General features: G+C 50.2%; 1 protein-coding gene across 2 annotated transcripts in view; it reads left to right on the forward strand.

Annotated features, from left to right (window-relative positions):
* The window catches only part of MEGF8 (multiple EGF like domains 8), a 54217-nt gene that overhangs the window by 21699 nt on the left and 18548 nt on the right, over nt 1–13970 (forward strand). The window contains exons 17-30 of one of the 2 annotated variants that reach the window (XM_054999226.1): nt 995–1234; nt 1849–1967; nt 3236–3367; nt 4076–4189; nt 4473–4721; nt 5390–5589; nt 5722–5932; nt 7155–7374; nt 8299–8431; nt 10816–11030; nt 11605–11715; nt 11921–12039; nt 12136–12340; nt 13570–13741. In XM_054999226.1, coding sequence (XP_054855201.1) covers nt 995–1234; nt 1849–1967; nt 3236–3367; nt 4076–4189; nt 4473–4721; nt 5390–5589; nt 5722–5932; nt 7155–7374; nt 8299–8431; nt 10816–11030; nt 11605–11715; nt 11921–12039; nt 12136–12340; nt 13570–13741 — 2440 coding nt within the window. The remainder of the gene's footprint in view (nt 1–994; nt 1235–1848; nt 1968–3235; nt 3368–4075; nt 4190–4472; nt 4722–5389; nt 5590–5721; nt 5933–7154; nt 7375–8298; nt 8432–10815; nt 11031–11604; nt 11716–11920; nt 12040–12135; nt 12341–13569; nt 13742–13970) is intronic. The other variant, XM_054999227.1, reaches the window with a different exon arrangement.

The raw sequence follows: 13970 nt of genomic DNA on the forward strand, positions 1-13970 counted from the left end.
CTACATTCTGACTTGGATATATAAGCTGATGGAACTTCAGTCTCATTTGTATCTGGTGACGTGAACTTTGCCTCACGAAAGCTTATATACCATGGAAAAATGTGTTGGTCTTTTAGATGCTAGGGGGTTGACTTTTGCTCAGTCTGGAGAAGGGGGCATGGAATAGCCAGAGGTAGGGACCTGGTTTTTCTGCAGTCTCTGAGAGTGGTGATGTTTAGTTGAGAGAGCAGAGTTAGCGGAGGGGAATCTCCAGAGAGCTGCTGTAGCATAGTGGTTAAGCGGTTGGACTGCAAATCAGCACTCTGCTGGTTCGACTCCCACTACTACCATGAGCTCAGCAAGTGGCCTTGGGTCAGCCACCCCTCTCAGCCCAGCTCCCCAGCTGGATTGTGGGGATAATAAAAACACTGACTTTGTTCTCCACTGCGTGGGATACTGATCTGTCTAGAAAAGCGGTACATAAGCGCAGTTAGTATTATTATTATTATTATACCCATCTGTTTGAGCCTGTTTCTTCTTAAAATTGTAAATGGATTGGATTTCGACCGCAGACAGCTCTGATGGAATCTCTGGCCAGAATTAACGCAGCTGGCCAGAAATTATCTTAACCTTCCGAGTACATATTTTGCTGAATTATTGAAGGCAAAAGAAATAAAAAAGAGGGGGGGGGGGAGAAATTCTCAGTGGCTTCTTGCTTTTTTCCTTCCCTCCTGTTGATCTAAACTTTGCCTAAAGGTCTGTAGACTATATAAACTGATCGGTGCTGGGAAGAAAAGGCAGTTGGATTGGGAAGAGATCTTTCTCTGCTGCCTTTGTGGAAATGGGTAGTTCCGTGTTGGTTTGGACATTCCTATACAAGCTTTATAGACCTCCTAAGAACTGCAGTTTTGGAGGTGTTGGAGGACGCCAGGGCACATGGCGTTTTTTTCCCTTCTGTGGCATCCTAATTCCTGAGCCGCCGCCTCTCTCTCTCTCCCTTGCATATACTGAGTAGGAGATTTCCTACTTCTTCTTGGAACCGCATCACTCACAGTTGTGTGCTACTTACCGTTCGTGCCTGGCTTGTCTGACCGACCAGGGGTGTGGCTGGTGCCCTCTCAGTGCCACCTGCCACCAACGCCTGGCGCCGAAGGGTGACACTGGGGCCTGCGGTGCTGATAGTGTGCACCTCATCTTGGTTCCAAGCAACTGCATCCGCTGCGAAGAATATCGGGACTGCCACGCTTGTAGCAAGGTGAGGGTTGCGTGTGAACTGGTGGGTCTATTTCCGGGCAAAAACTCAGAGTGAAAAAGCATGCAACATGCAACAATTGGTAGGATCCTGGTACTTTAACCAAAATATGTATATTTGGGAGGATGAATTGTTCCAAAACTGGAATACCTGACTTACTGGAAGACACACAGTTTAGAAATAGGGGATAATGAAATAGTAATAGGGATAATGAAAAATATAATGGAAAGCCATAGTTGTTTAGTGGTTAGAGCCTTGGGCTAGGATCTGGGAGACTCAGGTTTGAATCCCCACTCTGCCATGGAAGCTCTTTGGGTGACCTTGGGCTAATTACAGACTCTCATCCTAACCTACCTTGCAAGGTTGTTGTGAGGATAAATGGAGGAGAGGAGAATGATGTAAGATGCTTTGGGTATCTCTTGGAGAAAAAGGAGGAGTATAAATGCAGTAAATAAATACATGTGAAAGGATAGATTGTAGGGAGGGAAATTGGGTCTCTGTTTTGCTTTTTTGGGGTGTTTGCATCGATTGCGGCTGCTGTTTTGCTTTTTTGGGGTGTTTGCATCGATTGCGACTGCTGTAGTCTCCTCACATGTCTTCCTTGTTTTCTGCCCTAGGATCCATTCTGTGAATGGCAAGTAAATAGCAGCAAGAAAGGGGATCTCCTCTGCAGTCGCCGAGGCCGGCTTGCCAATGCGATCCACTCTCCGCAGGAGTGCCCCAGACTCTGCAATCAGTGAGTGACCTGGAAAAAGAGGAGAGATGTTGGGTTGGTATTGGTGTCGGTGAGCAGGCTGTGAGGGAAAGGGTCATGCATCAGATTTTTCTCGAGTGTAAAGGTCAGAAAATGGGTTGGATGTGGCCCCTGGTTGGTTCGCACTTGTGACCAGGTAGCAGCCAGTGACGGTAAGCTTCCCAGTTGCAAATCCCCCACCCCCGGCCCTGGTCCCCCTCCCTTGAAAAATAGGAGAGTGGGATAAAAAATAGCCTCCATAGTGACACCCTAGAAATTTCCTCTAGTTTCTGTGGTCCTTACCATAGAAATTGAGGGGGATTCCTGGAGGATCACCTGAAAGTGACACCGCGTCCTTCCCAAATTCCATCCTCCCCAGGCACAACCCTAAAAATCTCCCAGCATTTGCCTGGCAGTGTCGAGAAACCTGAGTGGCTGGGAGGACTCCATTCTCACTGTAGCGGGAAGCAACAGGCACCAATCAGGCTGAGAGGGTTGGAAGGATCTGGTGATTCATCCAATGGCTGACTGTGACTCAGTTTGTTTCTAAGGTGGCCGCATGATTTCCTCCCCCCCTTCCCAGTGTTTCACTACTCAGTTCGAAATGGCGGTTTTCCTATTGGTGGAGGAGGGTACCCTGGGGAAGGTTGCTCCTCCCACTGGCAGGACTATATCAATTACTGGGGTGCCATTCCTTCCGGAGACGCCGCACTTTTCCAGCCCTGCCAGTTCTGCAGCAATGGGGAGGTTTCAGGGCTCCTGCTCTTATTTACCTGGTGGGAGGTTGGATGAGAAAATTGTCCTCCTTCCCCTGCAGTTCCCTTCTGTGAACACTGTCACGTTGTCCCTTTAATCGGCAGGGGGTGGGGGTCACACCTGCTGCGGGTGATAAGCCCAGAGGGGTAAGGAAGGAAGGAAGGGGGGCGGGAGGGTTGTCTCCCGTGGCTCTGATACTTTAGCTGAAAAATATACGAGGCTCCATCAGGAAAGGGGGAGGGTGCCCGGAGCAGCAGCGCGTCAGGTAGAGCAGTGGTTTTCAGTCCGCTGGTTGGGACCCTCAGGTGGTTGTGAGCCACTTTAGGGGGGCCCACCTTGGTCCATTGTCCGCAGTCCCCGGTGCTGGTGACATCGTGACTCGGGCTCCCCTCTTTCCTGTCACGTGACCCATGCCCACAGCTTGGTGGGTCCTCGGTCTGGGAAGGTCAAAAGCCACGGGTGTTGGGGGCTGCTGAGACGATGCTTCCCTCTTCCTCCCCCTCCCCTTCTTCCAGGCGCACCACCTGCACCGAGTGCCTCTCCAACTCCAGCCAGTGTGCCTGGTGCCAATCCACTCGCAGTTGCTTCTTCTTCGCCGCCTACCTGGCCAAGTACCCCTATGGGGACTGCCGCGGGTGGTACGACAGGTACGTTGGGGGCTTGCGGAAGGGAGGGCGCACCTCTTCCTGTCTCAGGATGTCTGGCCAGGAAGCGGGAAAGGGAAGTTTGCATGTGCTCAGAGGAACTCTGCTCTGGCCCAGCTGTTGGCGCAGAGGGAAACGCTCCCAGCGAACAGTTATTGGGACATCGCAAGCTCGTGTCGGGAACTTTCCTCCTTATGGCTTGTCTAACGTGAGTGAACCCGAGAGAGGAAGTGGGCAGCAGTGGCTAATGAGGAGCTGTAGCTCAAGTTGTTACCTGGTGACATTTTTGCAAAAGGGCGTTGCTATTTCTTGATGTCTTGTTGGCTCTTCTGCCTCTTGGGACCCCGAAACAGCCGCCTCTCTTTTGATCTTAAACCTGAGGCACTTGCTGCTGAGCAGGTTTGGTTTGTACCTTTGGACGGTGCCGTCACCTCACAGTCAAGACAGAGAGAGTCTTTTCCAGCCACCCTGTTCTCCTTCCTTCCTAAATAGGAATACCAGGGGGGAATAGAGTTGTGCACTGGCATGTCCAGTGAGGCCTTAGGAAGGCAGACTAGGGGGGAAAGAGGCATCTAGAGGACTAGCAACTTGATTTGTTCAGTGAAAACATTGTAACCCTGTGTGATATTCTATAAATGCAGAATCACAGAAGCAACTGGCCTCTCTCTTTCCTCTCTCTCTCTACTCCTCTCTCTACTCTTCTTGTTGCAGCGTTCATTCTGTGCCTCAGTGCCTTGACTGCACCCACTTCAACACCTGCCGGGAATGTCTGCAGAACTTCGAATGCGGTTGGTGTGGAAACTCGGACAACCCGACCCTAGGCAGGTGAGGCCGGCATCAGAAGTGATGAAGCTGCGGATTGACCAGAGGTTCAGAGAAATTTTACTGACTTCGGGGCGGGGGGCAGTGGAACTGGTCCAGTCACACACTCTCAGCCTAACTACCTCACAGAGTTGTTGTGAGGATAAAATGGAGGACAGGGGAATAATGTAAGCCTGTTTGGGGAGAAGTGAAACAGATATTATAGATCCAAAAGCCTTTCACAGGAGATTAGTTGGCAACCCTGAAAATCTTGCGAGGAGAGTCCCCTATCTGTCTCCTTCCATAGGTGCCTCCCTGGAGATTTCTCAGGCCTGACTTCATTTCTAAACTGCTCAGTGGCTCTCTGGGACTCTCACGGCCTGCCTCCCACACATCCTGCCCAGTGGTCTTACGGGCAGTGCCCAGACGTGGACGAATGCCGTTTGGGCCTGGCCAACTGCCATCCTTACGCCAGCTGCAAGAACACGCCAGAATCTTTTGAGTGTCACTGTAACAGAGGTTACGCAGGCGACGGTGTGGCCTACTGCAACCAGACGTAAGTAGAGGTTTGGTGTCGTAGTTAAGAGCAGCGGGACTCTAATTTGGAGAAACAGGTTTGATTCCCCACTCTTCTTCTTGAAGCCAGCTGGGTGACCTTGGGTCAGTCACAGCTCTTTTAGAGCTCTCTCAGCCCCACCTACCTTACAGCGTGGTTGTTGTTGTGGGGATAATGATAACATACTTTGTAAACCGTGCTGAGTAGGTGTTAAGTCGTCCTGAAGGGCGGTATATAAACCGAATGTTGTCGTCGTTATTTGCTCTGGCTAGTGCAAGTCAAAAGCATTCCGCACAACAGCTAGCTGTCCCACCTATGAAGGCTCCCATTCTTGGCTAGTTGTATCTCCAAACACCATATAAAGTTATGTATACTCAAATATCTTCTTAAAATATGTGATTTAAAAGTCATAGGTTCTTAAAATATGTAATTTAAAAGTCATACAAGTTTGGATACATTTTTTTCTCCACAATAAACTCTTCCTTTCTAAAGAAATATAAAACACAAAACTGGAATAGAATCATAGAATCTTAGAATCATGGGGTTGGAAGGTACCCCAAGGATCATATAGTCCAACCCCCTGTACAGTGCAGGAAATAGATTCTGTACCCCACCCTTCCCCACTGACCCCTGCTCTCTCATCTTATCACTGTTTCTCCCCCTGGCAGCTGCTATGACGAATGCGCCCATGGGGAATGCAGCGGGCCCCCCAACTTCACCTGTGTGTGTGACCTCGGCTGGACATCTGAGTCGGGCTTGGGGACCACCAACAGCAGCTCCAGCGGGGTGCATTGCAACGTGGACTGTGGGTGCCACTTCCACAGCAGCTGCGTGGCAAAGGGGCCAGGGGTTTGCGACGAATGCCAGAGTGAGTCTCTGTTCCCCACCTCTGGATCCTGCCCTGTTGTCTTGCCTCTCCTCTTCCTTCCTTCCTTCTCCCCCCTTTCATGCCTGCATCTCGTACCCTGTTTTGCTCTTCCTCTTCTTCCTCTGTGCACAGACTGGACGTACGGCGAACGCTGCCACCTTTGCTGGCCAGGGAGCTACGGGAATGCTACCCATCCAGGGGGCTGCCGGGAGTGTGCCTGCAATGGGCACGGCCTGGAGGAGATGGGCTTTTGCCATGGGACCATGGGTGCCTGCTACTGTGCCCCTCCCACTGAGGGGCTGCACTGTGAGCTCTGCGCCCCTGGCTACTACGGGGATCCCAGGTGAGAGAAACGGGAAGCTGCTTCCAGCATGATGAAGCCCTGGACTCCCGTAATGTGATTTCCTGTAGCTCTGAAGTCTATTGGATTGCTATTTAGAAATCCCTGATTTCTAAATGTGGGTCTATCAACAGCGTGGAGACTTATGAGCAAAATAGAACCTCCATATTCAGAGGCAATATACCCCTTAAGAGCAGATGCCAGGACAAACAGTTATGATGGCCTTCCATGCCTTTTGTGTGGAGTTCCCAGAGGCCTTTCACCCGCTGCTGTGGGGGTATGGTCAGGCTGATGTTTCCTTTCTTACTCCACGGATTGCCTCCCCCCACAAACACACTGTTTGTTCCCTCTCTTTGGGTTTTGCTTGCAGTTGTGTCTGGCAGTGGCCAAGGACCACATGACCTACAAATCCCTCAATCTTCCTAGACTTGGGGAAAATAAATATCCACAGCTCTTCCTGCAGGCAGAAGAGGGATTCTTTAGAAACTGTGGCATCTCTCCCTGCGTCCCTTATTGGGCTAGAGCGATGCACTGCTCCTGACACAGAGCTGCCGCTGAAAACGGCATCCCCGGGTTGAGTTCTCTCCCTTACCTGTGTCACATTTGGGATCGCTTGTCCTGGTCCTATCATCACATGACCTTCACACTCCATGTTGGTTACGGCTGATGTAGGCATAAAAGCTTAAAATGCAACAGCCTGGAGGCAAAAGAGGGATGCTCAAAAGGATGTGGGATAATGCCTTCAGGAGCCATGGGAGCGATGCTGCGGGAGAGTAGGGGCTGGGGCTTCAGTATTTTTCACGGTGGTGGTAGAAAGTGACTGACTTATGGCAACCCCTGCTGGAGTTTTCAAGGCAAGAAACTAATAAAGGTAGTTTGCCGTTGCCTGCCTCTGCATGGCAACCCTGGTCTCCCATCCAAATAATAACCGAAGCCAACCCTGCTTAGCTTCCGAGATCTGACAAGATCAGGCAAGCCAGAGCTATCCAAGTCCAGCCAGTATCTTTCATAGCTTCTTGCCAAAATGGAATCAATTGGGCAAGACAGGGAAATCTACACACTAGCATGATTTCATACAGGTTGCAGAACTGAGCTTTTCCTGGTGCAGATCTCGGGGTTTCTGGGCACGGGAGTTCCAATTGTGCCTGGGAAAGACTCCCAAGGCAAGGGAGGGCCACGTCTGCACCACCCCTGACACAGCTGCCTGTGGACTTTTCTCCCCCAGAAACGGAGGTGTTTGCTATCAGGAGTGCGTGGGACGTTCTCTGCTCACCAACCTCTCGTCTTCGTCTTCGCTGAGCTCTCAGCGGGCCGGGGGCCCCCTGCTGGGTGGGCTGTCCTACTGCGTCTGGGTGTTGTCGGCCGGCGAACTCATGCAGCCCTGCCGGCCTGAGCAGGCCTGCCCAACCATTAGCCTCACAATCCAGCCAGACACCCTCTGTATGGTGAGCTTGGGAGTAGGGGGGACAGGGAGGCATATGGGGGCCAAGAGGGTGGTTTGAGACAGGCCTATGATATCGCCAGAAGGCAGAAGTTCAGCATGAATTGGCCATGTTTAGAAAAGCTGGAAGAGGAGAGGGGTCTTGTGGTTAGACAAGAGCTTAAGTGTGCACTGGTTGTCCTGCCTTTTGTAACACGTAACTTTTTTAAAAAAACATTTCTAGTCCTTCTGGTTATGGAGAGTGGCCTAGAAATAGGAGGTCAGTTTTCCTGCTCCAGGCTTTGCAAACCATGCAGGAGCCTGAGGTGGGAGAGGGTGTGTGGACTTCCTTCCCTCCTCCACAAGGGATGGGATCTGGAATTCGCTTAGAATTACAACTGATTGCTAATTTACAGGCATCAGTTTCCTTGGAGGAATGGACAGCTTTGGAAAGTAGACTCCATGGAATCACATCCCTGCTGAGTGCCCTTCCCTCCCCAAACTCCACCCTCCCGTGCTCTGCTCCAGGAATTTCCTAACCTGGAGTTGGCAATCGTAACCACTTCTCAGATCTTCCATGCGCATTGAAGTCCCCCCGCCCCCTTCCTGGTATAAAAATCAGATGCCCTGGAATTTTGAAATTTTTCAGCTTTATGCCATGCCGATGAAACAATTTTGTGTTGGCTTCAAAAGACAAGCGTATGAACAGTCCCCGCCTCCCAGTTATGTAACAGATCCTAAACTTTCTGCTTGAATCACAAGCCAAACAAAAGTGTAAATTTTGCAGACCCCTAAAGAAGCATCAGGCAATCAAAAATGCAAATCCGTGTGTGTGATGATATCGCTTTATTTGAAGGATAGAAAGGGGAGTTCAGGTCTGGTTGAAACAGAAGAGTTTCTTTTTAAGGGCGAGAATTCTAAGCCCCTGCACTTAAAACTGTCTCCCCAGAACAATTACGTCTATGCCTTCGATGGTCTGCCCGACTTCCTGAACACAGGCCTGATCCAGTTGGACCGCACTCTGATTGGGGCTTTCTGTGGCCAAGGCCGTTCACGCCCCGTCACAGTGGAAGCTCTCTCCGGTAAGCGGAGCCTGTCGGAGGAAGAAGGCAAGAAGGCGAGAGTCCGGATGTGCAACGAGTGCTCAGTTGCCTTGCTGGGTTAAATTAGTGGTCCCTCTAGCTCCATCTTCTATATCCTGACTGTAGGCAGTCAGATGCCTGGCGGGGGCGGGGGGTTAGGTGAGAAGCAACTTTCCTCCCTTAGTAGTGAGAGAGAATCAAGATCCTTCATGGATGTTCCCCGAACCTTTTAAATCCTGTATGTATTTGTGTGTTTATATATCACGGTTCTGTTCTGCCCTTTCTCCAAGGAGTTCAGGTCAGCATTTGTGGACTTTCCACTATTTTACCTGTACAATGACCCTGCAGGGTAGGCTAGGTGGAGGGCTGAACCACATGCTATGTTGTCCTTTCCCCTGGGCAGCCAGGACAAGATTTTTTGATCAAACCTGTATTGGAAGTTCTTTACTCAGAAGTTCTTTACTCAGAACGGAATTCTCGGATGGTTGTGGTTCAAGACCAGAGTGGGCAGGAAGAGGAACTTAAAACCGCCCCCATGCCGTTTTCCTGACCCCAAAAGGAAACAGGAGGGCTGCGCCTATCACAGAAGAGTGAAAATAGGCAAAAGCCAACGTTGGAAACGAAGAAGAGTATTTACTATCCAAATAAGAATAGCCTACATGTTTCACTATAAAGGTTCTTCAGGGAACTCTGTAACACAATCCATCAATACAGGTTTTAAGTTCCCACAATGTTATAAAAATTATTATTAAGTTATCTGTATAAAATTATGCTAAAAAAAAAAACCAGATGCACAGTTAATAATTTTTTTAAAGTAACTATTTAGAAGAGTGACTAATTAAAGAAAGCTTATTCCATCACACCATTTGCTTTCCCCTATTTTCATTCTTCTCTGATGTGACCTGAAATGGCTCTATTTTCCCTATTGGGGAAACATTCATGTATCGGTGGATATGTGTCAATTTGGTGGCAGAAAGTGCCATCAAGTTGCACAGGACTTCCATCAACCCCGTACGTTTTTTAAGGCAAGAGACATTCAGAGGTGGTTTGCCATTGCCTTCCTCTGCATAGCAACTCTGGACTTCCTTGGAAGTCTCCCATCCAAGTACTAAACGGCTTTTGAAATCACCTTACCTGTCTGAGACAAATAGAGGCTTGCTTCAGTTTGGGGAAAAGCGGGGAGGGGGTTAAGTCTCCTTTCTTCATGGTCCCAATCCCAATTCAGTCCACGCACATCCAAGAATTAAATTCCAGGCACAAAACTCCCAGGGCACATCTGACGGAAAGTCCTTTTGCCAGCTGGAGGGAGGACAGGAGAACTTCAAATAAAGTGCAATGTACGTGGCTGCAGGGTACAAATGTCAAGCTGTTACAATAATTTAATAATCTATATAAATAGGTGGTTGTGAAATAGCAATAACAAATACAGTACACACGGTCCTCCTCTTCAAAACTGGATTTACTTCTGCTGAAATAATAGTAGTGTGCTGGCTTTGTTACTACCTTAAGGTTCTCGACCACTGGAAGAAATATATGGTGTTTCCACAACTGATGTGTTATTTTTGAGGAGGGGAACCTTGGGTACTATATTTCTTATTGCTGTTTCACAACTACCTATTTATATAGATTACTAGCTTGATACTTATGCTTTGCTACAGTATTTAACTATTTTTAAGAGAAAACTTGGAGGTATGTTTGATCTCAGGACACATTCAATGACTCCCAAGAGCAACTGCCTTCTGTTTATAATGTGGGGGGTGAGGGCCAATCAGGCTGCATATGCAAATGACCTCTGTGTTCTAACTGTCTCGGGGGGAGGGGGGGAGATGTGGAATGTTGTAAGGCCCAATCAGCCTGCATATGCAAATGACCTTGAAAGGCTGGCCCAGTCAGGGAAGAGTGGCCAAGCTGGCAGTGGGTGGGGTGGGTGCATGGGTGGGAAAGAGGCAGCAACCTGCCAGCCACACAGGGAAGCTGTATCCCTATGGAAAAACACATTTTACCCCTTTTTACCCCCTTAGGGGTCGATTTTCTTAAAATCCCTTCTTAGTGGGTGTTTACATCATGAAAGGAATGTTCTCCCCAAATTTCACGTTTCTAGATCCAGGAGTTTGGCTGAGTGTTGATGAGTCAGTCAGGACACTTGTCTTTATATATATAGATTAAATTATTGTAACAGCTTGGCATTTGTACCCTGCAGCCACGTGTGTTTACTTTATTTTTGGTCTGTTTGTGGCTGGACTACTGTTCTTATCATTAGACAAGAGAACTTTGTAATGTGTGAATTATCCCTGAGACAGGAACCCCTCCCAGGCCACCCGCTGAGCTTCATGTCCTTGCCACAGCCATTTCCTTCTGATTCTCTGCCCCGCCCATCTTTGCAGGCCTTCTGGTCATTTACTACGAGGCCAACTCCAGCGAGGCTTCTGGCTTCAACGCCACCTACACGGTCCATCGCTGCCGGCCCAGCTGCCACGCCAACCAGGAGTGCGAGGAAGGGCGCTGCGTCTGCAAGGGCAGCTTCACAGGGCCCAGCTGCCAGTTCCAGATCTGCCCGGGCAACTGCAGTGCCCATGCCGGGCAAGGGGTCTGCAACAGGGTGAGTGATCCCCTTGCGGAACATCAGGGGAAGCAGTGGACGAGACAGCTTAGGAGAAACCGGCAAGCGCTTAGGCTTTGCTCTGGGATACATGTGCCAGGTCAGCCAATGGGAGGAAAGAAGAGAGGAAGTCAGTGTGAGGTCTTGGGTACATTGGTAGGACAAATCCAAAGGGTTCTCCTTTCCTTGGCTCTTGAGTGGGCTTCTTCCAGTGGGGGTAAAGGAAGTTCCTGACTATGGCAGACAGTAATATAATCCACAGCACTGTGGAATGTTGTGAGGCCCAATCAGCCTGCATATGCAAATGACCTTGAAAACCTGGCCCAATCAGGGAAGAGTGGCCAAGCTGGCAGTGGTTGGGGTGGGTGCGTGGGTGAGAAAAAGGGCTGCTTTAGTTGTGGAAGGGTGCTTTGGCTAGTTTTTAGTAGGGGCATGAGCCAGGTACCCCTGGAGATGTTTTCAACCAGTAACAGAAGCATTTTTAGCAGCCTCTGCAAGCTCTTGGCTGGCAACTCCAGAGGAATGTCTTTGCAGAGGTTTTCCTGATCCCTCCTGCCTCTTTCCCCCTACCCAGAGCCTGGCACTGTGTGTCTGCAGTGAGGGATTTGCTGGCGCAGACTGCTCCATCCCACTAGATGCCGGCAAGATCGTCTGGGAGACCTTGATTGACACCCAGCTGACAGCAGTGAGTGATGGTCTCTCCTGGACCCCCCTAAAAACAGGCTGGCCGTAGCCTCGGGAACCTCCGGTACTAAGGGTTCCTGGTTGTCCATCATCTCTATAGCGGCAGGACAGATTAGCGGGAGGACTCACGCGCAGGCTGCCCAGGGCCAGGGAATGTTCTGGGGTTGATTCCTCCTGGGAGAATGCTCAGCTCCTTCCATCTCCAGGACACAGCCAGCCGGTTCCTGCATCGTTTGGGTCACACCATGGTGGAGGGGCCAGATTCCACGCTTTGGATGTTCGGGGGCATGTCGCTGCGAGAGGGAATGCTGGGTAATGTGTACAGGTAAAGAGGCACACTCCCCCCCCCCTGAGGAGACCAATTCCCTGGACACCCCCCTCGTTTTCCTCTGAGACAGCAGACAGTCCTGTTTCTCCACAGATACTCCATCGCTGAACGCCGTTGGACTCAGATGCTGGCCGGAACGGAGGACAGAGGCCCAGGGCCCAATCCTCGCTACTTCCACGCAGCGGCCTACATTCCCTCCTGCAAGGCCATGTACGTGCTTGGCGGGCTGACTGCCGATGGGGTGGCCAGTGATTTCTGGCTGCTGAACCTCACCACTTTACAGTGGAGACTCGTGCAGGTAACTGTCTGGCTTAAAGCATTGACAAGTCTCTCTGAACGTAAGACCCAGAGCCCTGGGTTGTCTGGTGGAGCAGTGAAGGTAATATAGCCGCATGCATTCCCTCTGGTGCCCTGACCTGGATAGCCCAGGTGAGCCTGATCTCATCGGATCTCAGAAGCTAAGCAGGGTCGACCTTAGTTAGTAATTGGATAGGAGACCTCCAAAGAAGACCTGGGTTGCAGAGACAGGCAATGGCAAACCACCTCTGATAGTCTCTTGCCATAAAAACCCCACCGGGGGTTGCCATAAGTCAGCTGTGACTTGAGGGCACTCTTCACCCCCACCATTTTCTCTGGCAGCTCCCTAAGGCTGTTAGGGAACACCCCCCCCCCACACACACATCTATCCAGGGCTCATTTTGAGGGGGAACACGCCCGAACACAGTTCTGGCAGTTCCCCAAAGAGGTCACATGTCAGGTGGCCCAGCCCACCTGACTTTCAGCCATTTTGGGCCCATTTTGGCCTGGATTGTGGTTGAAATGGCCCAGATCGAGCCTCTGACAGGTGGTGGATCACTCTTCCAGTCAGCAGCGGCCTGATCCTGGCCATTTTGGGCCCAATTTTGGCCCTGAATGGCCAGGATTGGGTCCAAAACAGCCAGGATAGGTGATGTCAGGGGTGTGTGGCATACGCTAATGAGTGATGCTAATGAGTGATGCTGATAAGTTCCTCCAGCTCTTTTTCTACGAAATGACCCCTGCTTCTATCATTTGAAAAATGTGCAAAGCAGAATTGTTCTGGCCGTTCTTGTAGAGGGAGTAAAGCTGTGTTGTTATGCATCGGCTCGGGAGGTGACCTGTCTTAGGAATATTGTGTTTTCTTCCAGTTTGTCAATTCTAGCCCCACCACATTATGTTGTTTTCTCTGGAATCTTTGCTGTGAGGCTCAGTTGTTGTTACTCAAATGGTAGTGTTCCGTAGTCGACTTACTGATCGATTGAATAGTTCTGTCATACTTGTTGTCCACCTTGGGCCCCAGTGGACTACAAATGAAAATAAATAAATAAACCTGAGCAGAAATCTAAGGATGACGGAGGTAAGTTGACACTTGGTGCCCGGTGCTTTCTGGGCACCCTAAGGAAGCCCAGATTCTACTGAACTGGCAGAAGGAAAGGGGCTTATGCCTCAGTCAACTCTTCACTTACCTGGATCCTGACGGTTGCATTTTTGTCCTTGTTCTCACCCCAGGACTCCCTGATCCCAGCTGTGGCAGGGCACACACTTACAGCCCGTCAGGGCTCTTCCTTGCTCCTCATTGGTGGCTATTCTCCTGAAAACGGCTTCAACAAGAAACTACTGGAATATAACGTGGTGACAGAGAGCTGGCATGCTGGGAACCAGGCTGGGACACCGCCAACAGGTAAAGTGTCCATGAACCCCAGTGTTGGGCTCTGGAGGTAACCAAGTGGTCACAGAGTCAAAAATCTTGGAAAGGAATCTTGTACTATGACTCCCTTGCAAGTACAGAGTCTGCTGTAGCATAGTGGTTAAGTGGCAGGGATGTGAATCAACACTCTGCCGGTTCAAATCCTGCTACTGCCATGAACTCTGCAGGTGGCCTTGTGTAAGCCCTTAGCCCCAGCTCCCCA

The sequence above is a fragment of the Eublepharis macularius genome, chromosome 15 (genome assembly GCF_028583425.1).
Source record: "Eublepharis macularius isolate TG4126 chromosome 15, MPM_Emac_v1.0, whole genome shotgun sequence".
NCBI lineage: Eukaryota > Metazoa > Chordata > Lepidosauria > Squamata > Eublepharidae > Eublepharis > Eublepharis macularius.